Below are 26,359 nucleotides of genomic sequence, written 5' to 3' on the forward strand. Positions count from 1 at the left end.
ATAAATTATCAGAGGGGTCCTGTAAATCATTTCAATAAGAATAATAAAGCGAATGGCCTCCTAAATTCTAATGCCTATATGCTGAAAGCAACTAGCTCATATCACATTTTCATCCTCAACCTGTCAAGCATTAAACATACAAAGTGGAAGAACCATTAGAGAAAATCAAACAAATTAAAAATGTAACATTATACAATGAGGTTCTAGTATTTTGTTAAAAATTTACAAGTAGCACTTAGCACCATTAAATATCAATAATTATTGAATCAACCCCATCTTAATCAACTCTACAATAAAATGGAAAATAGTTAGACAAGTAAGAATATATAAGTAGAGTACATGGAATTGAACAATAACCAAAATACGAGAAAAAAATAAATAAGTACATTTATCAACTACTTCAATTTCACTCAAATCCTCCTTAATACTAATTGGTTTGAAGTCTTTTCGAAGCCAATCTTGAGTACAACTATTTTAGGAGACGAAGAGCTCCTAAAAGCGTCAAGAATACGACCACCAGTACTAAATGCGGATTCTGAAGAACAGTTGAAAGCGAAACTGCCAATACGTTTCGAGCCATTTTGGAAAGAATGAGAAACATTTGAGTGTTTACTTTCCACCAATTTAGTATGTCAAATTTATTTCTATGCATTTCAACATCCTAACCAAAATATATATCCAATTTTGATTTCATGCAATCCCCTTTCCCACCCGATTTGTACATATTGAACTCTTATCCTATAGTAAACATACGAGTCACCTCGTAATCAGTATATTGTGTAGATGTCCCTACTGAAGAGGAAGATGATGAAGAAAAATACGACTAAATGATGATCCCGGGCTTCCTAGCATTCCTTGAAGAGTATGACCATATTTCAACTTATAATATTAAACAACTTACAAAGTCCATCTCTCACTTGTTCTTTCATCATAGCATTTTTTTTCGGTACCACCATACAATTTATCAAAGGTAAATTCAATGAACTCCAATTTATGAAGTGGATCAAGGATCACGTATAATATAAAATCATATTCATCTTTTCAATTGATCCCTAATATTTGTCATATTTTTCTTTCATCTTTCTTGCCATCTCATTTAATACAACATCATTACTACTTAACTAATGTTTGAGAAAGCAAGTCAACTTCACATATTTCACGAAATACAATATTAGATGTGACATACAAGACACCAAAATTGCGCAAAGTGAGACTATAAAAATGCCTTAAAAATTTCACCAATACTTTTGTCCTCTCCCAATCATAATCAGTCGGTATCCCATCAAATGGTTGTCTCGAAAGATCAGTCTTATAGGCAAGACCTACATCTTCATAAGAATCAAATGCAATTTTAAGGCTTATAGTCGTCTCCAACATCAAGTAGGTGGAGTTCCATCTAGTATGTACATCAAAAGATAATAATTTTTTCGTTTTCAATTTTTCAAATTCAACACACTATAGAAATTTCTTGTACCTAGCTGGAGAATTCCTAATATACCTGATGGCACCTCTAATACGAGAGAGTTTCATGCTCACCCTTTAAACCATCCTGCACAACAATGTTAACTATATGTGCCATACACGTCATGTATACATATCTCCCACCTAAAATATTTTGACCCCAATTTTCAATTTTTTTTCAAGTAAATGATAGCCCCATCATTGGAAGACGCATTATCAACAGTGATAGTAAAAACCATGTCAATACCCTAATCAAACAAGCATTTTTTCATACTTTTACCTATTTCTTCACTTTTATGTCCGATAATTAGACAAAAATTTAACATAATTTTTGTGCAAGTTGCAATCATCATCAATAAAGTGAGCAGTGAGACACATATAATTGACTTTTTGATAGATGTCCATGTATCTGTAATGATGCAAACCCATTGAGCATGATCTTTAATAAACGACTTCAATCTTGCTCTTTCACTCACATGTATATTGAAAACATTTTTTGTTATTGTATTCTTGATGAAATAACAAACATCGGGCATGCAATAGACAAGAAATGCCTAAATCCAGGAGGTTCAATTAACTTAAATGGAAGTTCATCCACAACCAACATGTGACACAAAGCTTCTCTAGTTTTGTCTTGCTCAAATCTCCAATTAATAAGAGGGGAATCTCTATCACCCATGCGAGTTGGTTGAGAAGAAATCGATTTTGATTTCTGGATTCCTTGGAGTTTTTTTATGCAAGATTCATAATAATTCTTCACAGGTCTAGTTTTATGTGCTTCTGGATCAGCTTTGATCTCTCTACTACAATGTTTGTACTTAACCTTTTGGATATTATCATTTTCACAATGAAATTTAATGGAATGATCCCATCACGTTGATCTAGAAGTCACTATCATCTTTTTTCTTTTTTTAGAATTACCTAAAATATCTTCCTCCTCATACCCCAACTCCTTATCAATATTATCTTTAAAATAATGCTCAACATTCTCAAGACGATCACCACTAACCTGATTTTCCAATCCATCCATATTTATGGTTTGGGCATCCGGTGACAAGTTAGACTGAGATTCAAAGTGACTTCCAATTCCATCGTATTTTGACATTTGAAACTAAAATGAAAGATAAATATATTATAATTAGAGAACAAGAAAAACCCACAATATTAAAGCATAATTAAATGGATGTAGTTATTTAAACAAAATTATAAAAGTCCATATCATTGACAATTATTTTATGTGTATTTGCATATCTCAAATTTAATAATGGTAATTACAAATTTGATTATTAAATATAATCACCAGATTCCCAATTAGCATTATTAAATCAAATCTAATTAGAGATTAAAAAAACCCACAATATTAAGGTACCTTATATCCAAGTGCATAAAATCACATAAACCCACAATATTGAGTTTACAATTAGTGCATTCTTTTAAATAGCAATGAAGTGATTTAATTCAAGAAAAAGAACGACCAACACTTCTCGAATCTCTAGTTAGGTTGCCCAAAAAAGTATTTCTCATTATTTTTTAAAGTTGATATGAGAGAGAAGAAATCAAGAATAATTACACATAGTTGAACAACAAAAGGGTCTAATTTTCTTCCCTTTTTCTGTTTCACCAAATTGTTTGCTCTTATCAGCCCATTAAAAATCTGGTCATTTTCTTCAAAAATATGTGCTATCAGCAGATTAGTCTTAAGTATCATTCAAAAACACACACATATATATAGAGAGAGAGAGTTTAGATAGAGAAATAGAAAAAGAGCGACAAAGAGAGACGACTTTACGAGTCTTCAAGAAAATGACAGCAGCGTAGTCTCAAGAGAATCCGACCGCCAGAGATGATGGAGAATGAAGATGATGGTAAAAGAAAATATTCTCTCATACGGTAAAAATGAGGGAAAGTAAAAGATGAAAAAGCTAGGCGGGAGAGTTGAGGCCTTGAGGGAGACGAAGGAATCAAGCGTGACTGAAGCAGAAAGAATCCGTTTATTTGTTTTTTTATTTTAATCGGGTACCTGATCGGGTGTGCGGGTAGAATAAAAAACCTGACACTCGATCCAATATATTTTAATCGGATTCGGATAAACCCGATTCTAATTATTTACCAAAATAACGTGATCCGTATAATTTGAATTTGATCGGATTGGATCGAAACCCGAAAATCTGGTCCGAATGCCCACCCCTAGGCACCGACATCTCCGCATCTGGGGAGACAGCCGCGTTGCACTGCGTGACACCAGCCACCCCAATGGGCAATGGTGGTCGCCCATTTTTGCCTGGGCGATGGTGGTCGCTCAAGCAAGAAATGGGCAAACTCAATGTCGCCCTTGACCTGGACGACAAAGCTCACTAATTTCTGCCTGGGCAACTATCGTCACCCAGATTCATGGGCGACGACCATCTTCCAGGCGCTGATGACTCCAATAGTGGTCGTCGGTGGCAAGAGGAAGGAAAGAAAAAAAAAGGGTTACGCATTTAAAAAATATTGAAAATCAAGCAAAATAATTAATTTTTTAAATTTAAAAATAATAAAAAAAATGTATTAAATTTTTATTTTAAATATCCACAATGATAATTTTAATGTAAATATTAGTTATAGTAGGTAATATGATTTAAAATTTGTTATATATATTTTGGTATTTTTATATTTAATTAATATATTATATAATTAAAATAATCTATTAACACATATGTAAATTAAATAATAATTTAATTTAGTTAATCATATTTAATTATTCTAATTTATTTTTATTTATATGAATATTTTAATTTGAAAAGTAAATTTCTAATTTAATTTTTCCATTTTTAAAATTTTATATAATTTTTTTGTACTTTGATATTGGATAAGTATTTTTCATAAATAAATATAATTTATGAAATATACATTAAACTACATAATAATAATAATTTATTATTTATTAAAATATATTTGTATTAAAAATTATTTTCTCTTGTATGTCAATTAAAAAGGGTAAAATGGACATTGCAAATTTAAAAGAAGTAAAAAAATGAAGCATACTCGCATATAAGCGCATTTGAAGCACTCTCGGTTAATATTTTTTTGCTGTATTTTAGATAACATGGGTTTTTTTTTTTATAAAATTAATAGGGGGATTTTGTGCTATTTCACTAAAATACAGGGGTATTATTCAATTTACCCTTTTCTAATCTTATGCTTTTACTATATACATACATATATATATATATATTATCTTGTAAACTAACTTTCTTAAAAAAATAAAAATAAACACTTTGCAATATTTTATAAATTTATAAAAAATAGTATATGTATATATATATATATATATTGTGTTTGGACAATTTTATATTTCAAATAATTTGAAATCATTCCATTTTCAATTTGAGTAATTTCTAGTAATATTATGCTATATTTCTAGTAATATTACTTTTTGAAGGAGTGATTCCAAGGAGCATTCTCATTATGGTACAACAAATGTTCATGTCAATCAAAATCATGCAATTGGTCCGATAACTATTTAGCTAAAATGATAAATTCAATACCCTTCAACCTTAACCTTTAACAGATATTAGGTTCAAAATGAACAATCATGTCCATTTCTTACACAATTTTTATTTGTATTGAGCTACTCATTCGTATTTTGGTTCACCAAAGGTTGTACCCAACTATTCCAATTTAATATATTTCACAAATGTTATATTATTATATATGCTGTTAAATTTTACTATTAAGAAAATAATAAAATATATGTTATGAAATAAATAGTCATATACATAAACCATGAGATATTCATGAAGTTATATAAGTTACACAAAGATAGTTTATTCTTGTTTCATTCAATATTAAATTTCAATACACACAAAACATTTTATAAACTTTAGATAATGTAACTTTTGCACAACAAGTTATATGGGTATCCACCCTACGAATATCACAAGATGAGGCAGGGGGAATGTGCTGGTCTTGCAATGACAAAGCTGCTTGAGCTAAACAGTGAGCCGCTCTATTTGCAGAGCGCTTGACATGAGAGTAAAAATACGAATATCAGAAATAATAGATCTGAATAGATGATGAACCCTTTTTGATAGCGCACATTTTCTGGATCACTTGTAGACAACTACATTCGACAACACAACTACGCCAGCCCATTTGGTTTGCAAATTGGACAGCCGTTCGAACTGCAATTGTCTCGTCGTGCTCAGGATCTGTGACGCCAAGTACAGTAGCAGTGCGCCAATCAAATATCCATCCTACATGATCCCTCGCCATAACTTCAATGCCTACACCCCCTAGATTCTTGAAGTGGTGTTTGTTTAGAATACATACAAAGCAAACAAAAGCACGAAAAAATATTTTATACTTTAAAATAGGGTTAAATATAATTTACCCCCCATGTTAATGAAAAAGTGTAAAAATGGGTAAATTGCACTTTGTTTTTTCACAGATTTGCACTTTGTTTTTTTCACATATTTTTTTGGCACTTTTTCATTAACATGAGGTAAATTGTATTTAATTCCTTTAAAATATAGTGTAAATTATAAATTATATTAATTAGACCCTATCTAAAAATATAAAATTATAATTTTCCTTCTTTTTTTTTGGAATTACACTTACTCCCCTTCCGAAAATTTGTTGTTTACACCTGACTTCATTTTATTAGAATTTGAACGAATAATATTGATGTTAGCGAATAAAAAAATTGTCTAAATTTTCAATTTTATCCTTTATTAAATATTTTCATGTAATAATTTGTACTTATGAAGAAAAAGATGTAATGATGTCAACTTTACTTTATATATAAATATATATTACACTTATATCTACTTAAGTATAAAAATATATTAAAGATTGACAAAATTGAAAAAAATTATGTATTATTTGTTTACTTACGCCAACATTTTCAGCCTAAATCCTAATATAAAGGAATCAGGAATAAAGTGATAATTTTTGGAGGGGGTGTAAGTGTAATTTCAAATAATTTTTAAGAGAAATGTAATATTACATTTTTAAATGGGATATAGGTGTATTAAACCCTTATAAATAAGAATAAAATATATAAATAAATACATCATATTAAAAAATAAATAAATAAAAAACAAGAACTTAAGGGTATCATCGACATGACAATTTTTTTTGATATAGTGGCGTCACATACCATCGTCTGTGAATGAAAATTGTATATCTCTTTTTATATTAATATAGATAATAGTGTTTTATTTTTTTATTTTTCAATTTTGAGTTTCACATATATTTTTGTAATCCTTTATTTTATTAAATTTATTATTTGATTTGAAATTAACTTATTATTGTAATCAATTTTAATTTTAAATATATTGAATTATATAATGAACTGTATCACGAGAGAAAAAGAAAACGAAGTTAACTATATTTCATAATCATGGGCCTGAGTTTCATCGCACAACGGGCCATCTTTTCATCTTTTGTCAGATCTTGTACAACAGTGGTCTGATTTTCCAAACCCATTGTCCCGCTGGGCCTAACTCCTAAAACTCAGTTTTCAAATCATTGATTGAAACAGAAACCTAATTTACCAACAAAGTCTGGTTTAGTGCAAAAACTTTTTGAATTGCCGCCAACATTTTTGGAGCTAAGTAGGAAAAGTTCAACAAATTTGAATTTCGAAGAAATTTAATACTGTGCTCTTTGATTAGCTCTCCGCAGGCCCGTTCTTCGGCGGAATTCCGCTCCTATCGTCGTTCGCTGTATATCTCTCATCCATACTATGAGCCAAATCAATTTTACGGATGGGCGGAAGCCATTGATGGGAGCTTAAATCTCATTGAACCAATCTGAACTTCCCCTTTCAATCAGGGATTTCAACTTCGCAGAATTCGAAGAATTATCTCTAAATCTCAGCACTTCTTTTGATTTTGGGCCTTCACTCAATTTCTCCTACCATCCAAATGATTAGCGGAACCCTTTCAGCATCAGTTTCAAGACTAGGATTGGGCATTCACTCCGTAGCCGATCAAGAGCCCCTTAATCATTAGCGGAACATCGGCAGTCAGTCCTTGACGACGTTGTTACTCTTTGCAGATGGCACTTCGAAAATCTCTCCGCCCATCGCATTCTTCTCTCGTCGGATCGTCAGCAGGTATATTTCCAACTTTCATTTAAAGAACATATAAAATTGGTCATTTTGATTTCAGTTTTGGTTTGAACTCGTAAGGCTGAATTACTGTTTTTCTAGATTATTCATCTGCTTATTGATAAGCGAACAAATCAAGCTAATATAAACATTTTAGGGATTGAGAAGCCTTTTTCTTTTTAAGTTGAAATGTTAATATGCATAAATGGAACAAATAGGATTACAGTGTAGGCGGATCATCCTCTCAAAGAAAGCATTTGGACCAACCAATTAGAAATCGCAGCCCATTTTGCAAGATTGTGGGCCAAGTTTTTGGACTAAAGTTCATTTTCAAGCAACGTGATTGCCACAAGGATGGCTGAAACTGGGTGCATACCAATTTATCCCTATAATATTGATATAATATTCTCCATAAAAAAAAAATATAATAATTTATTCTTTTATATTTTTGAAAATGAAGCATTTTAACTTCTTATATAGTGAGTTAAATTGACTCATTTTAAAAAATATAGGAAGATAAATTGCTGTATTTTAAAAAATATAGGGAGGTAAATTGCTATTTGTTTTTTTATAAAGAGATAATTTGCTCATTTATGATATCACAAGGGAGTTATTTGCATTTTTCTCGGCTGAAACTGAAAGAAACGACAACATCTAGGTAAATAAAGATCGATCATGAATAGAATTGCTTGCAAAATGGATTAACAAATCTCTAAACAGTTCAAATGCAGTAATGTGATTAATCCACTTTCGTGGGGAAAGCCACATGCAGCAACTAAAGTACTTTTCGTCGTTTCTCAGTGACTCGGATCTATTAATATACAAAGCTTCACAAGTTGCTACTGAATTCCATGTTCAAATCTACTCAATCTTTTAGAATAAAAATTCTTAACTAAGAAATTGCTGCTTTAATTGAGCATTCCTTGCAAAAAATTCAATTTGAAAGAACCCTCATCGCCAATCTAGTCAGAAAATATTCATACATTTATTTATAGGGAAATGCAAGCAATTCCCTTGTGATATCACAAATAAGCAAATTACCCCTTTATGAAAAAACAAATAGCGATTTACCTCCCTATATTTTTTAAAATATAATAATTTACCTCTTTATATTTTTTGACCTTCTTGTATAAGGAGGTAAATTACTTTATTTTTAAAAAGTATAGGGGGTAAAATTACTATATTTTTTTCATTGGGGATAATATGCTCATTTTCAGTATCACATGGGTAAATTGCTATTCACCCTTTATTTATATATCTTCAAATGGGAATTTCATCACTTGCTTCTGAGTTTACAAAAAAGAGCATAATTGGAGAAAGTTTAGGTCTAATTTCTAAAGTTAGAAGGAGAATGTATAAGTACGCTATTTCAAGGAGGTTTGTGTGTAATTAAACCCTTATGCAAGAGATATCGCCAAATTGTTCTTGGAACTGTGCATTATGTTCAGCGAAGCATTAATTAAGTAACAAATTTTAGAGCAGTCAAATATTTCACACTTATGCTCTTGACTTAAGTTCAATTTATGAGACCAAAGAAAAAGGTCACTGGGAGTAGTTTGCTCTTCTATGCAATAGTTAAGGATCAGAAAAAATAAATAGATTTTTGGATTGGATCAACATGCTCATATTCCAATCTCAACTTGTGCATATAAAAATTAATCTCAGCTTTGGTTAGAATTTCGAAGACTCAGGGAGCTGTAATAGTCAAATCCCATCACATGACCCTGTGGTTTCTGAATTCCAACCTATTTCAACGATGGAATGAATTAAATTAATATGTATCTATTTTTCCATAGTTAAGAAGCTCTCTGATCAACTAATTGTCCTTTTATGGTTCATTGTTGTCATGTGCCAAGAATAGTGTATTACTGTAGCTCGCCTAATAATAAAGATCTTGAAACATATAAGTAAAAGGACCTATTAATCTTGAATATTTTTTGCTTCTATGCAGGACCTTATAAGCTAGTAGTGGAAAGGATGTGCAAAGGAAAAAAAAAGTGTCCAAATTTTATTTTACAAAAATACTGGTGGATTGATGTTGCCTACATTCTTACAATTATTTTTCTGTCGCATATGTTGTTAAAAATATATTTTCCAATATACTTGTCTAAAATCTATTAAGTAGAAAATATACACATGGCTACATATGATTAGTCTTTGAAATGAATAAAAAAAGGCTGTTTTTTTTATCTCATGAAAATCAAGTATTGGACTCAACGCACACACACATGCACATATATATATCTGTATGTATATACACGTATATATACTTTTGCATATTATGTATCATGCCCAAGCACGTGTAGCAGACAAAAATGGATGCATCAATACTGCCCATATAACTGCCCCAACTCTTTCAGTCATTTCTAAATCTGCACCAGCTTCTAAATCTCACTACACCATCTCTTGAACCATCTCACTCAATATTGTTGAAAGTATATACGGATGAAGATCAAGCACAAAACCCTACCTCCAGTATTCTTGATGACTTTGCTTGTATTTTCCCTTCTTTTCTCTTCTTCATGCTATCTCCGGCCTGGTGACGATGAAATAATTTCTATTGACAAATTATGGCCAAGAAAACTGTTGTTGTCCTTATCATCATCAGCTGCTGCACTGGTGCACCAGAACTCACAGAAGTTGATGAGCAAGGGAGCCAAGAACCAGCCCAAGAAAGCTGTGGAGCAAAGCCTGAGGAGGCGGCCACCCAGTGTTCCCAATCCTACTCACAACTGATCAGAATGATTCATTTCCTACAGAGTAAAGAATCTATTTACTCCTGGGATGTTGGATTTTTTGTTTCTTGAAATATATTTTAATTTGTTTTTCTCCCTTTTGTGATATGTATGATATGGTTCGTTAATTATACTTCATTTTCCTGTGTTTATGTTTTTGTTTGAATTTTTATGTAGTTTGTATGATTGATGGGAGTGCCGATGAGGTGAATTAATTAATTACCAAAATAGTGTAGTATATGTAATTGATTAAGCAGGCATGCAGAATTTTAATATATTTTGGTTGATATTGCACCTTTATTTATTTATGGCTAGATGCAGATTAAAAAAGCACATATGTATATATAGAATTGATTAATTTCATTTTTATAAGCATTTTGTCCAAGTGATGTTTTCTACTAACTTTCAGGGAGTATTAATTTGGCTCTTTTCCAGTTTTGATTTAATTGCTTTAGTTTAAAGTGACAATAAATTGCTGAACCTCTCACAATCATTTAAGCTTTTACCTATTCTTTAGTACATAACGACGCAAGCTAGCTTGGGTTAGTTCTTAATTAATCTAATCACATAGTTATTTTTTAAGTAGATGTAGTATGAGAAACACAAGATTTACTCAAGAACAGGGCACAGTAAAAATAAGTGAGGAAATTAAGGAAAAACTAGACATATAATTGCTACTTACATTTGCCAAGAGACCTCCACTACTGAGATCTACTTGCAATTTAATTATTGAGTTTGGTGCAATGGATGGCTTTCACCCCTTTGTCTTATTCCAAAGAGTAGCTATTGATTATTGGATTTATGGATCTCATAGCTAACTGCTACATGTGAGGGAAAAGGAGAAAAGCTAGCTAGCATATGATTTGTTCATGGACAATGGAAATCATAAAGATATTTTATTAAGTATCTTGGTTGGATTGTATTCCTTATCTTCTAGGTATACAAGACAGCCTTTATGGGCAAAAGGGTTGAGCATATATCTTCAAAACTATGGGATAGCTGCAAAAAGAAATTTGGAAATTTGTCGCAGAATCGGATGCTTTTTTTTTCTTAAATAGACAACTATTTATTTTCCCATTCAATTAATCACGTTGCTCATTTTGTGTGCTCTTCATAAAATTTATCACTTTCTTATGCTCATACTGCATGCCACTAGACATTATTAGTAATAAAAATATTTAACTTAAAATTAGAGAGCTGGGGAATCATAATTAAACATTTTTTGGACCTCAGATGACACCAAATGATCAAAATGCATAGACTTGATGTCTCTTGGCATGAGCCCAATTTAAAGGGTGATATGTTATTGAATGGCTAAGCAGAGTGGTACTACCAGCCCGGCCTTAGGCCCAATTCTGTTATCAACATGAATTGTCTTGTACGTGTGTTTGAACTTGCAAATGTAGATGTCAATTGTTTTCCTAGGTAAACATCTCACTTTTTTTGATAAATATATTTATTTTCTCAACATACTATCATTTACTATTTTTAAAAGAAAAAAAATGTAAAAACACATTTTTTTAAATAAAAATTCCAACTTTTATTGGACCTTTAGATATAGAGTGGAGGGAGGGAGTATTGAACAAGTAAGAAAAATTCTAATTTAAATTGGGTTTGACCATATCTGAATCAATTATATGACAAATGCAATACAATTGCAATGTAAAATTGGTATATAGTTCAGAAAAAATAAACTAATTATTATGATCAAACTGAATTGGAAGAAAAAATTTTCCAACAAGTAATTATTACATCTTATCTTGAAGAGTTATATATATATATTATATATATATTTTTTTCCTAGACCCCTCGTGCATGCATCAATTTACTTGGCATTCAACAATGTAGTAGACACAGCATTTAACTCAGAGAGACAAATTTCCAATCCACACGCACAGTAGAAGCCGGGTTGGGGGGGGGGGGGGACCGGCAGACTGAGTCCCCACTGCATGAACTGTAAGATCACCAAATCTTCCAATGAAGTGTGTCTGAGAATACACAAGTGACTGAGTCCACCCATACTATACCTACCTACCTATACACATACAACAACTCTTATTTAAATCCATCAATTTTACTAATTCTTAAACTAAGATATATACATATTTGAAAAGTTATAATTATATGAATTAGTTGACTAAAGTAATGAGTAATTAAGGATAAGAATTATTCACACATCGTAACTCCATTGTTTGTCAATTTAGAGCTTCTAAGAGGTTGATTTTTGAAAATGTAATTTCTTTTATAAAGGTTGGGGTTTTAACAAAATCATCGAGGGACGGATTGAAGGGTAATCTTGTAATTTGACACACACTTTAATCAACAATTAGAAGGGGTTAATTACTGAAATTGATAACCCTATAAATTGTGGATATATCTTTATCATGGAAAAGGTAGCTCCCAACTCTTATGATAAGGGCGTATAGAAGTTAGCAACATGGGCTACAGAACTGCACCTTCTTTATCAAAGTTGAGTCATTGGAATGGAATAAAGAAACTCTGTCCAATGTCTCAGTTTTTGGTACAAAAGATATGTACCAAACTAACCGCTTTTTCTTGTATATAATAAATTTCAAATACTATATATAAATACGTACATGATCATTAAATGGTCTAAAATTATTAATATTTTCGCATTCGATTCATATATGCATGCAAATAATCTGTATTTTTATAACACCTAAATTATATTATCTATGTTGTCCAACAAAGAATTAAATTGGAAGAAATCTATCTATCTATCTAATCTATATATATTTAGAGCTAGCTATAGGGCCTCAAAATCCGGATTCTTCATTACCAACACCAAGATGAACTGCAAGTTAACATGTGTACTTTTAAACATTATCATTAAAAGCAGAATTTGCACAAATCCCATCATCTCTCTCTACCCCAAAACCCCCCAATAAATTAAGAAGAAACCTAAACAAAAATATTCAAAAAAAGAGCCCTACTCCAGTCAATATATATGACACACCCAAAAAAAAAAAAAAGAAAAATAATAAAAGTGGAGCACCCTGAATCTCAAGTGTCATACACTTCTAGCCATCATTTCTTGAAACATTCTATAAGACTCCTGCTTCTCCAACCTGAACTTCTCATGGCAATTTGCAATGAACAAATCAGCAAGCCTGTCGATCTCATTGCTCCAATCTTCATCACCACCCTTTTCCTCAAGCCACTGCAGGTACCTGGAGAGCTCATGAGTTGTAGAACAGTACTCCTTCATTCCATCGCAGACGACGTCCAAGGATGTTGGATTAATGACAGAGGAATTGTAGTAAAGATGGGATGAGGAGCTGGAATGATGGGATGATGAGCACCAGTTGTAGTGGAGCCTGAAGGAGCCGAAGAAGAGCTTCTTCTTATCAATATGGTGCTGCTTGTTTCTTGTGAGTAACGGGAATGGGAATTGGAGCAAGTGAATGATGAGGGTGTGTATATGTTTGAGGAGGTGGATTAGAACTGATTTTGCTCTGGTGAGGGCGCGGGCAATGCGGTACATGTGTGAGAACATGAAGGTTTGGAGTAGGGTTTTGAGTTTGATGTTGGAGGTGGAGGTGGAGGTGGAGGTGGAGGTGGAGGTGGAGGTGGTGGTGGTGGTTAAAGAAGATGAAGAGGATTTGAAGGAGAAGAGATGAATGGCTGAGTTGAGAGGTTTGAGGGATGAGGGGCCAGCCATGTTCTTCTTCTTCTTCTTGTGGGGGTGGGGTAGAATGTGTTTTAATTTGTTGGGATGGGGTTTTTTATAGAGGATCTTGCTTTCCAAATTGTTACTACTTAGTAGGTGATTTAAATAAAAGTGCCAACAACTTTGCAAATTCTTCAACCTTTGCTCCCCCCCCCCTCTCTCTCTCTCTTTAATTATAAAAAAAAGGGCCTTAAATATATTTTTGGTCCCATAAATAAAATTATTTGGTATTTTCATTCTCTAACTTTTTAAAATAGTATTTTGGTCCTACTATCTTTTTAAATTTTGCGATTTCAATTAATTTCTTTTGCAAGAGTTCATCTCCACCGACGAAAATGCTAGACTATGTGGAAAAAGAAAAAAAGATTGAAATCGCAAAAATTTAAGTTATGTAGACTATCATAGAAAGTTAAAGAACAAAAGTGCTAGCAAAAATGAACGAATAGAAACAATAATTCCAATTTTGAAAGATCGCATGAGTTGCACATGCATTTTTATCTTGAGAAGGGTAAACTCAAATTAAAAAAAAACTAAAGTTCAAAAAAAAAATTAAAAATATAGAACCAAAATACTGTCAAAGAACGAAACTGCCAAATGAATTAGGAGACCCAAAAATGCATGTAAACCTAAAAAAGAGACTAGTAATTAATTTTGAAATCAAACCGTGATAATGTATATATATAATTTAGTATTACTCCATAGTGAAAGTTGTTTCTACTAAAGTTAATTTGCTCCATCCATATAAAACAACTTTACTTGAAGGGAATATAACTGTAGCATTTTCTTTTTCCTATTTGGAAGAATAATTTAACTATTTCAATTTCCAAACTTTACAAAATATATGCTGAAAAATGAAACCATGATTTGGTTCAAATTGCGTTACAAATTAAACTAGCTACTTGAATCAAATTTCAATAGAAAACATTTATTACAATACGATCACAATTCTTAAAATTTATAGCGTTTATATTTGACTCGGGACTTATATGAGTAATTTTAGATGGACAAATATCCCCTACATTTGTACGATGAACTAAGAATTAAATGACATTCATCGACTGCAAAATTAAGCGAAATTTATTGCTCCAACATTCAAGTGTGATTGATGGTGAAGAATATTAGTTTGTATATGATTGAATATTGGTGAGTAATAGACCACGAGTGACGAGTGAAACAGATCAAGTGATCCTTAAATCTCCCATATATTAGGGAAAATTCTATTCAAATTGAATACGATCAGACCTAAGCCAATTATATAAAAGGTAAAATATATATACAGTTCAAGAAAATGAGAAATCAAATAATAATTATATTATACTTGCTGCATGATTGATTTAATTCTACCAGACTTAATTTGTAATATAGGAGCGGTATAATGTAACTTTCAACTTTGTGGGAATTGTGAGTAATTGAGACGAAAGGCGAAAACACAAAGGTTGGTAAAGGCCAAAAAAGAAAGGAGAAAAAAAAAAAAGGTGGTCCATGCCAGATTTTTTATTTTTAAATGTAATAAAAAATAATGGTAAGAAAATGAATAACAATAATAATAATAATAAAAATAAAAATAAAAATTAGTCCCCCAACTCCACGTCTTGCGGCTGGGGTTTAGGGAAGAAGGGCAATGTGTGGGAAACTCGATGAGATAAACAAGCCCGATTCTTCGCTGCTATTTCTTACAAAACCAATGTACAATTTTGTTTTGTTTTTCTATTACATTTAATATAATTTAGTTGCAGTGTCTTTGAGTGTGTGTGTGGATTGTTTTAAGGGTAAATTACATTTTCGATCTCATAAGTGGATCTATTTCTAATTTTAGTTCTACACTCAAGCTAATTCGTACATTTAGTCCCATATGTGGATTTTTTTTCGATTTTAGGACCAAAGGAGAGATTCCGTTAAAAAATTGAGGCTGGCGTTAAGTTTTTAACGGAATCCCCCCTTTGGTCCTAATAGAAAAAAAAAATCCACATATGGGACTAAATGTGCGAATTGACTTGAGTGTGGGACTAAAATTGGAAACAGATCCACTCACTGTTGTAACCAGACAACAGTTAAAGATTATGACCGGGAAAAATCCTTCCTCTTGACCCAACACAGCTTCAATCCAAATTCGAGTATATGTTGATTATTTATGGATCTGATTAAATTTTACATAAGCTATATTGAACCTTTAATGTTTATGGATCTGATTCAAACAGATTTAATGATAAATTAAAGAGATGATGGACAATCAATAACAAAGTTTCAGAGACATCAGTCCAACTTATAATTAAATGAGTGATGCCGATGCCCCTATAATCATATTATTCATTTATTATACGCTTTCTGCATATTCACATATTCATTTAATATACCTTACCTAACTTGTAATTTTTCTATCTCCATGTTTTCCGCAATTAATTGACTGTGCTCCCACATCATATATACATACCCCCCCCCCTTGTAATTTTCTACCTTATTTTCTTTTCTTTCTAAAATTAATATTTATGTAATCTTATTTTTTCTTAACATAAGTTTCATTTGATACGACAGTTCAAATATTATGTTTTGACTGTAATTTCTCTCTTTTTTTTTTATATATGATTTAGGTTGAGATCCTCAACATTTACATAAAGCTGATTCGGAGCGTGATCTGAACGAGCATCTCAAACTGGACTGGTGATAGTTGGCCTGCACAGAGAAATCGTTAAGTTATTTGAGGTGACCCTCAACTAAAACCCTCCGAAACTTAAGTCAATTAGAGTTTGAGGTTGTAAGGATCTCACAACGTGATTTATTAGTAATAAATGCATATATGTCAAATGGACACTCCAAGTATTTATATGCCTCTCTCTATATGTTAGAATTTGTACGGGCCACGTGACAGTAGGACATTCGTCGAATGAGTGCTAGATCAATGACTATCCAAGTAAATCATCGGGTCAGACGGGTCGGGTGAGATCTGAACTGATAAAAAAACATACAATTCTTGAATGCATTAAGATATTATCTCATTTCTTTGAGGGGATTTAAATCATTTCCCTATTTTAGTGTAATTTTCCCCTATCAGTATTGTATTTTTATCTAGATTTCATTTCCTTCTTAGTCAAATGCATATGAATATATAACTGTTAACGATGCTGTAATTAAATGTGATTTTGATTTAGTGGATCTTTTGTTTTAAATGATAAGCAAATTTCTCTAAAGAAAAAAAATGTAAGGAGTTGTGATTATGTTTAAAAAGGAGGGCTCTAATACCAATAAGAAATGTAGCTCTTTCTTGGCTTAAGTTTGATGTAGAAGCAAAGATGAGTAAGATTTGTTGGAAACTTCGATTAAAAGATTATTAAGTGTGCAGGATTATTAATAATAAAGTAATTAAGGAGGTGGGGTTTTTGTTTAATTAATACAAATAGATTAAACGCCGTAGAACACAATCCAAGCTGACACACCTTTGGATTCATCCTTCCAACAACTATCAACCAGATTCTCCCTCCTGATCCAATATATATATATATATATGTAGCCCCTTCAATTTATTGCACTTAATTTCACAAACTCTCTAATTAATTAATTATTTTTTTATGGTAGTTAAAGTTAATTAACTTGGATTTAGGTATTCTTTAGTTGTTTTAATAGTAGTTATTTATTTATTTTGATAGGATTTTTAGTTAATAATAAATTATTATATGTATTTATAATTGATATTGATAGAGAAAATACAATGAAATGACCCTAAAAGATATATTTGCCCATAAAAAGTGAGAAAAATCATAAACACTCTAAGGTTCTGCGTTTTTTTTAGTGGGTCGGATCACACCCAACCCAGATAGTCAATCGTTAAACACAACACGTGGCTCCGCACAATTTTAGCAATTCGCCTTCTATAGATACCACTTAATACACTTAACGAGGTATCTATTTATTGTTATTAGATTGCACTCTGCGACTCCTATAATCTTGACCTCAATACTAACTACTTAAGTAACAGAAAGTTTTAGTTGAGGGACACCCCAACAACCAAACGTTAAGTGTGTGGACCAACCATTAATACTGATCTAACTCGAGATTCTCATCCGAACCCATACTCCAGATTCTCACCAGGCCATAGTCAAGTCATTGTCAGAGTAGCTCTAGGTTGCCAAGGACCTCAACCCGAATCAGATATATTGAATAAAATTCATCATGTATTCGCCAATTGTTTGACATACTTTATAAGTTGACGAAATTAAGACCTCATGACTATAGTCATAGGTTCAAATGCTACCAACAAGTGAGTTATTATTTTACTTTAATAGTAATTGTTAATTAAATATAAATATTTAAAATTAATAATTAATATACTAATTAAATATAATTATGAGAGGATATTATAATTCGATACATTTATTCGAAAAAGAAATGTGTCATGCATGTACCCTCGATTTCTTTTCTCATTGAATATAATTAATACAAGAATGCACTTAATTAGTTAACTGATATTCAACCAAAGAAAAAATTATCATAATATCGAGAATTAAGAGTCGAATTAAATTAAATTTAATCAATTAAATATAAGTGTGTGAAAGGAATAATGATCTATAGAAAAAAACAAGGGGGATCTTAATTTAAATAAAAAATTAAAAATATTAGTATAATAAAACTGAAAAAATTCAAATGAAAGTTAGTAGAGGAAGAGAATCTAGACGAGAAAATAAAGGGAGGAAAGGTGAAGTAGTAAACAGTAAATGGAAGTCTTTATTTGTGTACTAAAAGTTGAACTCAATCTCAATGGAAGATTTGGAATATATATACACACACACACACATCAACTTTCCCTTTTGATCTATATATTATATATTCCCTGCAATCCTTTTTGATCTTCATTTGGGTGTACAGAAATTGCATAAACTAGTGAAATTTAATATGAAATTTATTAATTCCTATGTACAGAAAATTATAACAAATGAGATTAAATTAAAACATTCATAATTAATATATGGGACTGAAAATACAATTTTCCCTCAAAATCTCCAATTATAAACAGATCATTTGAATTTGTTTGGATAATTTTACGTTTTATAGTATATTGATAGATTTTGAATTCTTTTAATATAGGTGATATTGACATTAAATTCCTGTATTATGTATGTTTATATGTATATATAGATACATGCATACATACATAAATTCCCCTTTTGATGCGTTTAATGGTACCATAGAGGGAAATCAAGACAATGATTGGAAACCTAAATGACTTGATATCGTCAATGATTGGCACATGGAATGGGTAATCTCAAGCATATCTTGCTTGAGATAATGATGATTGAAAATTTGAAATGATGATGTATGTGCATGCATGCATCTTCACCTTATGGGTAACATTGTAATGCACTTTTCAGGTATATATGTAGCTGTATTAAGTGTTCATGCAAGAAAGATATAGAGAATAAAATGGTGATGTAACATCAACTTCATGCCCAAACTAATTTATAGCATGTTATGGTGTGTTTTGTGATACACTTTGAGCATCAAGAGTTGGTCATTTTCTTAACATCTTTATGTAGCAACTAATTTTACGAAACTATCTTTATAAAAGTGAAAATGTATCTTTTTATATGCATTAGTATTAGAAGATATATAAGAACGTTTTGGTTTAAAAAAAATTTATTTGACCTGTAATAAATATGTAATAAATTAATGCGAATTTTCATTTGATTTTGTTGCTGATGTCCACAAATGCCATGAATTTTATTAAAAAATGGATCTATTTATTGGATGACAAAAATAAAGGGTACTAAATATAATTTTTAAATTTAAAATCTTACATGTAATCACACTAAATTTCAAGAAGCCAACATGTAATTATTCCTTATTATTATTAAACTTAATTGTATTTATTGTACTGTATATTAGGGGGGTGACAACACAAGGACTTTAAATATAGAGGTAGCAAAAAGTACTCCCAAATTATTATTATTATTTTTTTTGTGGAAATTATAGGACCCTGGCGATAGATTTTTTAAAAGTGGTCGGAATTTGCTTACATGTATAAAAGTTAAGAATTTTATTTTAGGACATTTATTGATTGAATTTTTTTTTTTTAAAAAATCAACTATTAACTAACCGTTTAAGTGGAAAAAACCTACCATATAAGCAATGATGTAGAGAAAAATATTTTTTATTGATTGGATATTTTTTTATTTCTCAACTGCCGCATAACTGATCATATGGAGAAAATATCAAATTGCAAAAATAAAATTTTATTCATATTATATGCTAACTGTCGTGGCACGACGTCCTAAATATATATGAATAATTTTACGCATTTTAAAATATATCGATGGTGTCAATGGTGCCCCTGCCCCTACCCCCACCACCATGCCCTGCCTCCTAGTGTCGATGGTGCCGTCACCCCCTCGTTGAGACCAGCGATACCAACGCCCTCCTCTGTGAGGGGACCACCACGATGGTATCAAGGGCGGAACAGGGGAAGGGATTGGGTAGGTGGTGGCCGGGGGTGTTAGGGAGGGGGGTTGGTTTTTAATTTTTTATTTTAATTTATAATAATTTTATTTGTATAATTATACACATAATATAAACTTTCAAATTAATTTTATATATTTTATTTTTTTCCATGTAAGGGCATACTTGGCCATAATAAATAAAAAAAATGCTAAGTCACCAAAAAATTTGAAAAAATGCTCTACTTTTAAAATTTTGATGACCGAAATCCTACAATTACAAAAAAAATTAATTTCATGGTAATTTTTGCTATCCATATATTTAAAATCCTTGTTTTGCTAATCCCTAATATAGGCTCGTAAATGTAATTGAGTCTTATTATTATTATTATCTCTAAGTAATTAAAAGATCAATTTACGTTGTTTCTAAAACACAATAAGGCCCGATTGCCCAAAGCCCATAGTTCAAGCCTATTATATCGTTGAAGCCCATGAAAAGGAACCCATGAGGCCTGGAGTTGAATGGTCAAAGTCTAGGCCCAAGTAAATTAAAGCCCAAATCTCCAGTACAAATACTAACGATGAATAATGACCTTATGAGATTTGACATAATTACGAATATTCCTTTATTGTTTTTGAAAAATCATAAATATATTTGATGAAATTATATAATTCTTGGATGGAGATATGAAATTGTCAATTTTTCCCGTACTGTATTTTTTTAAAATTAAAAGCTTATAAAAGATCGAACTTGATGGATGAAAAAATTTTAAAAATTATAAAAAAATTATCCACTTAGTCCATAAAAAAATTATTTACTTTTAAAAATAAATAAAATTATAATTTTTAATCCAAAGGGCATTTTGGTTAATTCACCATAAAAATGAATGAAAATCTAACGGATTGGGTTAATTATTAGACGGCGTTAAAAAAAGGAGATATTGATAATTTTTCAAATAAAAAAGGAATATTTTTAATTATGCTAAATCTCAAAAGAGATCGTTGTAAGGTACCTTTCTTTATTTTAATATTATAAAATTAGGTACTCATACGGAGAGTATCTTTATTTATTTATATTTAAATATAATAATGGTATGGGATCAGGTGGTCCAAACTCCAAAGTCCTCAAAAACAAAGAATAACTTTTGAAGGTGTTAATTACTTGCAAATTGAGTACATAAGCATAATTAAATTAAGGAATAGTTACATTTACACACCTGACCAATAAAATAAAAACTATCCGTATTTTGCCGCACAATTATAGAAACCAATCTTGACAGCTAAAAAACAGAATAGTTGGTGTAATGATGTTTATGTTGTATATGTAATTTTTTTAAAAAATATGAATAATTAATGTAAATAATGTTAATATTTATGATGGTATATATATAATTATTTAAAAAAATAAAAATAATTTATATAAACAAACTATAAATTAGAAGTGTAAATAGGATTATGTCTTAAATTAAAATGAAGGTGTTCGTACTTGATTCCCTGTACTAGTATATATCACTCTCTTCACTGTGCCTAATTATTCTAGTCTGGGCCCAGATTCTTTACTAGTGGGTTGAGACATAATACTTTCATAACTCACTATATATACAAATTCAAACCATATATTAAATAAATATAATAATAAATTTATTTTATGTTATTATATATATTATATTCTTATTCGATGATATATGACACGACGAGAGAACACCTTCTTTTTTTTTTTATTTGTTTGTTTATAGATCATTGATTCGGGTCGAAATATGCGATCTCGTGATTCGATCTCCACTCGAAGCGCCAATTCGTCCAAGACCAGATTTTGGGTTCCCTGAGAATGAAAACACGAACTGTGAGCTCGTCGGGCACGTCCCCGACAATGACCCTCCGACGCTCAAGTTAGGTTGGTCGAATGAAATAGGTTCGATCTAGGAGTTCGGTCTCAATTAATACGTATCAGTTACCTCATTTATGGCGTGTCGGGGTCTATTTATAATACACAGTTGTACGGTAAGTACTGGGCCACGTGGCCTTATCTCGTCGGTGCGCGTTCTGATCGAACGGTGGTGCTTATCCGGGTTTTCGGTCGGTGTACGCGATCCGGGTCGGGTCCCATGCGACCCGCCTGTTACAATATACGCGGATCCTGACCGCGGAATAACGGTAATGCCCTTAATGAGGGGTATTTCGGTCCTTTTTGCAGATGTGATATTTGAGTACTCATCAATCATATTTAGTCTTGATCACATGAGAATGATGTAGTATTGATCATCGATGAATCAATTTTACGTATGTTGGTTAAAATTTGATAAGTTGTATCTCTAAGATTATCATTTTTAAGGGTACTTCTATTATTTGTTTTATACCGTAGCTCTAACTTTGCATACGCACATTCAATTGTTATATATAAAGTGTTCTATAAAAAATATATATATATATATATAATTTATTGTACGTATGACGGCAATGCAAATGAAGATATTACATTTAAAATTGTACATATATATTAAAAAAAAAGGGTATGAATTATTAAATCAATTTTAGCAAGAATATTTCTTAAAACGCGTTCCAACAACCGAGAAATATATACAAAGTTAATGTTCCTAATTGCTGAAGATCCTTTGAGTGGAATTATTCTTCCATGAAGCCTGGAAATGGCACTGAAACCCTAGAAAAAGAATATTTATTTTCCAACTCTTTTAGACATCATAATCAAGATTCATCCACATATAGTGGGCACAATTTCGAGGTTCTATTGTTAGGGAGACATTCTAATTCGAATTAAATTTGATTGGAGCTGAATTAATATATGATATTAAGTGCAATACATTTGTCGTGTGATAATTGATGTATTATTTAAAAAAGTGATAAATTACATGATAAGTATATCACACTTACTCTATGATTGATGTTATTTGGCTAAATCTAATTTGAATACAAATTTTCCATTAATAATGAATGAATGATCCATCGACAACGTGGCATGCATTATTTAGCTTCCGGGTCTAGTTTTACTTGCATAATTTTATTCTTTTTCTCCAAAATGCACAAGAATCTACCTCAACATATATATATATATACATATATATATATAATGCCAACATATATATATATGTATATATATATGATGAGATTTCAAAATGAGGCATCTAATTCTGTTGTGTGAATTCCCCCTTACAGACAAATCAACAAAGAAATGGAACTTTTGAATCTTATATATATATATATATATATATATATATGTAGTGCATCATTCCAACCTTATTCATCTCACATCTTTATTTCTCCTCTCCTTTTTAATTTCCACTATATCTTTTATTATAATTCTTTTGAATGTTTTTTTAATTATATCAGTCTCGACCACATAATAAGATTGCAATATATATAAATAAATGTTAGAAAAACAAGAATGCATAGACCATATGTTAAACTTTCAACACTCAATCACTCTAATTTTTTTGTCCCAAAACTCTAAAGCAATGGCACTTACTTCAATAAGCACAACAAATTTATTGATCGAAGCGATATTCACAGGATTTTTTTGTCGTAATTTTGCTTTTTTATATAGACATATGCCTCATATGACCATTTGATTTTACCCTTTTATTATATTGTATAAAATTACGAGCTCTATCTGAATCCAAATAAAAAAGTATATAATTATTATTTTTCTAAAAAAAAACATTATGAAATTAATTACCTAGGTTGTATCCATCCATGCATCGATGGTCGGCTAATTATTATTAATTAGTAGTAAAAAATAAATAAAAAGAAGCGTGTGAAGAATCCATCACGATTCTTTTTCCATTTTGGGATATAAGCACTTTTTCTGTTTGTTTCATTCATCTGAGGCTGAGGGCTGTATAAAATATTTGTCCTTTGAGAAATCTAAGAGCCAAACTGTATATCTAAATCAATTGGCAATTCACAATACGTCTTTTCTTATTCATGAATCACCATTTCTTTGCCCAGTCTCATAAAACTTCATCATATTATATATATTCTTGGCATTAGTTAATTTATAATTAATTAATTAAGGATATTTTTGTCTTTTTCTTTTTTCCACATTTGATGTTTCCATACCATCCCATTACACGTAGGTATGTACCAACTGGGAACTGTACATTTTTAAAAGGAGTTTCGATCGATGTGATTTTGAATCTTTATTATAATATGAGCTTGAATATTTCATGTACAAGCATGATTAATTAATTTGTCTATGTTTATTGATTTAATTTTATTATAAAGACAGAATCGAGCCGTAGCGTTTTGAAACTAATTAATTAATCATTCTTTTAATTTCTTTTCATTTCATATTTGCCTTCTGATTATGTCATTTTTTCTTTTTTCTGTTTTCAACTTGTTGATGATCATCTCCATTTATAATATATTAATGAGAAATTATTATGAAAAAATAGCAAATTCTTGACTGGTTATCAAAATATATTATTACCCTTTTAATGAATTTTAAGTGCATCAGACATGAAATCCAAACATCCATTCTTGCAAAGTGGATTATGACAACTGAAGTAGTTTGTGAAATTTGTGTAGAAAGAAATATTTCAAAGGGCCATGACAGGGTTGTTTTCGAGGGCCCTTGAGTTGTTCTTGGATACCTTTGCCTGTCATCCCTAATTGATTAAGACATGTTATGTTAATCCAGCTTCTGTTTCTGATACAGCTGCTAAAACCTGTCTCTCTGTCTTTATGCGTAAACAACGAAGATTTCAAGTCTCTGATATCTCCAAATACGAACATCAACATGCCGCCTTGCCGTATTCTTGATAAATTATAACTAGTAGAATACAAGGTCTTGAAACCTTTTTGACCAGCCAAAGAGGCCGAAAGCACTTACATGATTCCTTTGTCGCCATCGGATGCTTTGGTTCGTACAAAGTGTTAGAGCTTTTAGGTCTTAGTTCTCTCATCCTACTGCAACATGATTGGTCGATGTATGTGTGCTCATGCAACGAACTTAAGTTATCTTATTACCAAGAATATTATCTATTGCTAAGTTTGCTCACATGTTGCAAAATGATAGGCATCGGACATTTCTATACAAAAGTTGTTATTAGTCTTAGGTAATTTTAACCTATCCGCGTGCAACGTATAAACTGTAGGGCTGTCTCTGTTTGTTCGTTTTCATTTCCGTTGGATGTTACAAAGAATCAGCTTGGATTCAGTTCTTGTCATTTCTTACCGGATTTTACAGATAATTATGAGGATGTCAAAAGATAGAAAAAGTTGAAGGGATTGTTTTAATTTATAGCAGCAGCTGATAGCTTTCAGTGTTTGGCAGCATAGTAATTATTACATCGAATGACAACGACGAGGGATTAAGGTTGAAGTATAAGCCTGATTAGAGATTTCTGACCACACAGGAAAGACAAGAACATGGCAAGTGAGAGTGAAAGAATGTAATAGACCTGGAGAAGTTAACTGTCTAAGGCATTGAAAAATGAATGCTTTTAGTGTTTGAAAAAAGAAATTAATTTCTTGCGAATAAACGTGACCCTTTAAAGCTTTTCGTTCTTTTTATCAGAATCTTTGCTTTGAGATCTCTAAGGCAGCAGCACAATTTCGCAACTGACGTTTCCGTTATCTCTCTTTGCTAAACCCACAAATCAGTTATTGATGTAAGAATACGTTTCGAGATTTCTGTAATGGAATTTTTTCTAGTATTGTTAGAAGCAACTGGTTGAAGGATGTTAGTATTTTAGAGGTGAAGAGCTTTTGATGTGTCTCTTTATGTTGAATATATGCTTTGTATTCCACGTGAAATAATTAGTTAGAGATGCCAAGAAACAATATTCTCAATTATCTGATATATTTTTTTCTTTTTAAACAAAAAGATTGAGAATATATAATACGAAAGAGGGACAGGGGAATCATGGGGGTTCACACAGGAGTTTTTTATATATTTATTGCTGGTTTGGACAAAGTTGTATTGTTTACTGGTACAACA

General features: G+C 31.2%; 1 protein-coding gene across 1 annotated transcript; it reads right to left on the minus strand.

Annotated features, from left to right (window-relative positions):
* LOC105159778 lies at positions 13,104–14,039 on the minus strand. The gene has a single exon (XM_011076964.2). The coding sequence runs from the start codon at positions 13,970–13,972 to the stop codon at positions 13,322–13,324; it is 651 nt and encodes a 216-aa protein (XP_011075266.2). The 5' UTR covers positions 13,973–14,039; the 3' UTR covers positions 13,104–13,321.

This window comes from Sesamum indicum, linkage group LG4 (genome assembly GCF_000512975.1).
Source record: "Sesamum indicum cultivar Zhongzhi No. 13 linkage group LG4, S_indicum_v1.0, whole genome shotgun sequence".
Classification (NCBI taxonomy): Eukaryota; Viridiplantae; Streptophyta; class Magnoliopsida; order Lamiales; family Pedaliaceae; genus Sesamum; species Sesamum indicum.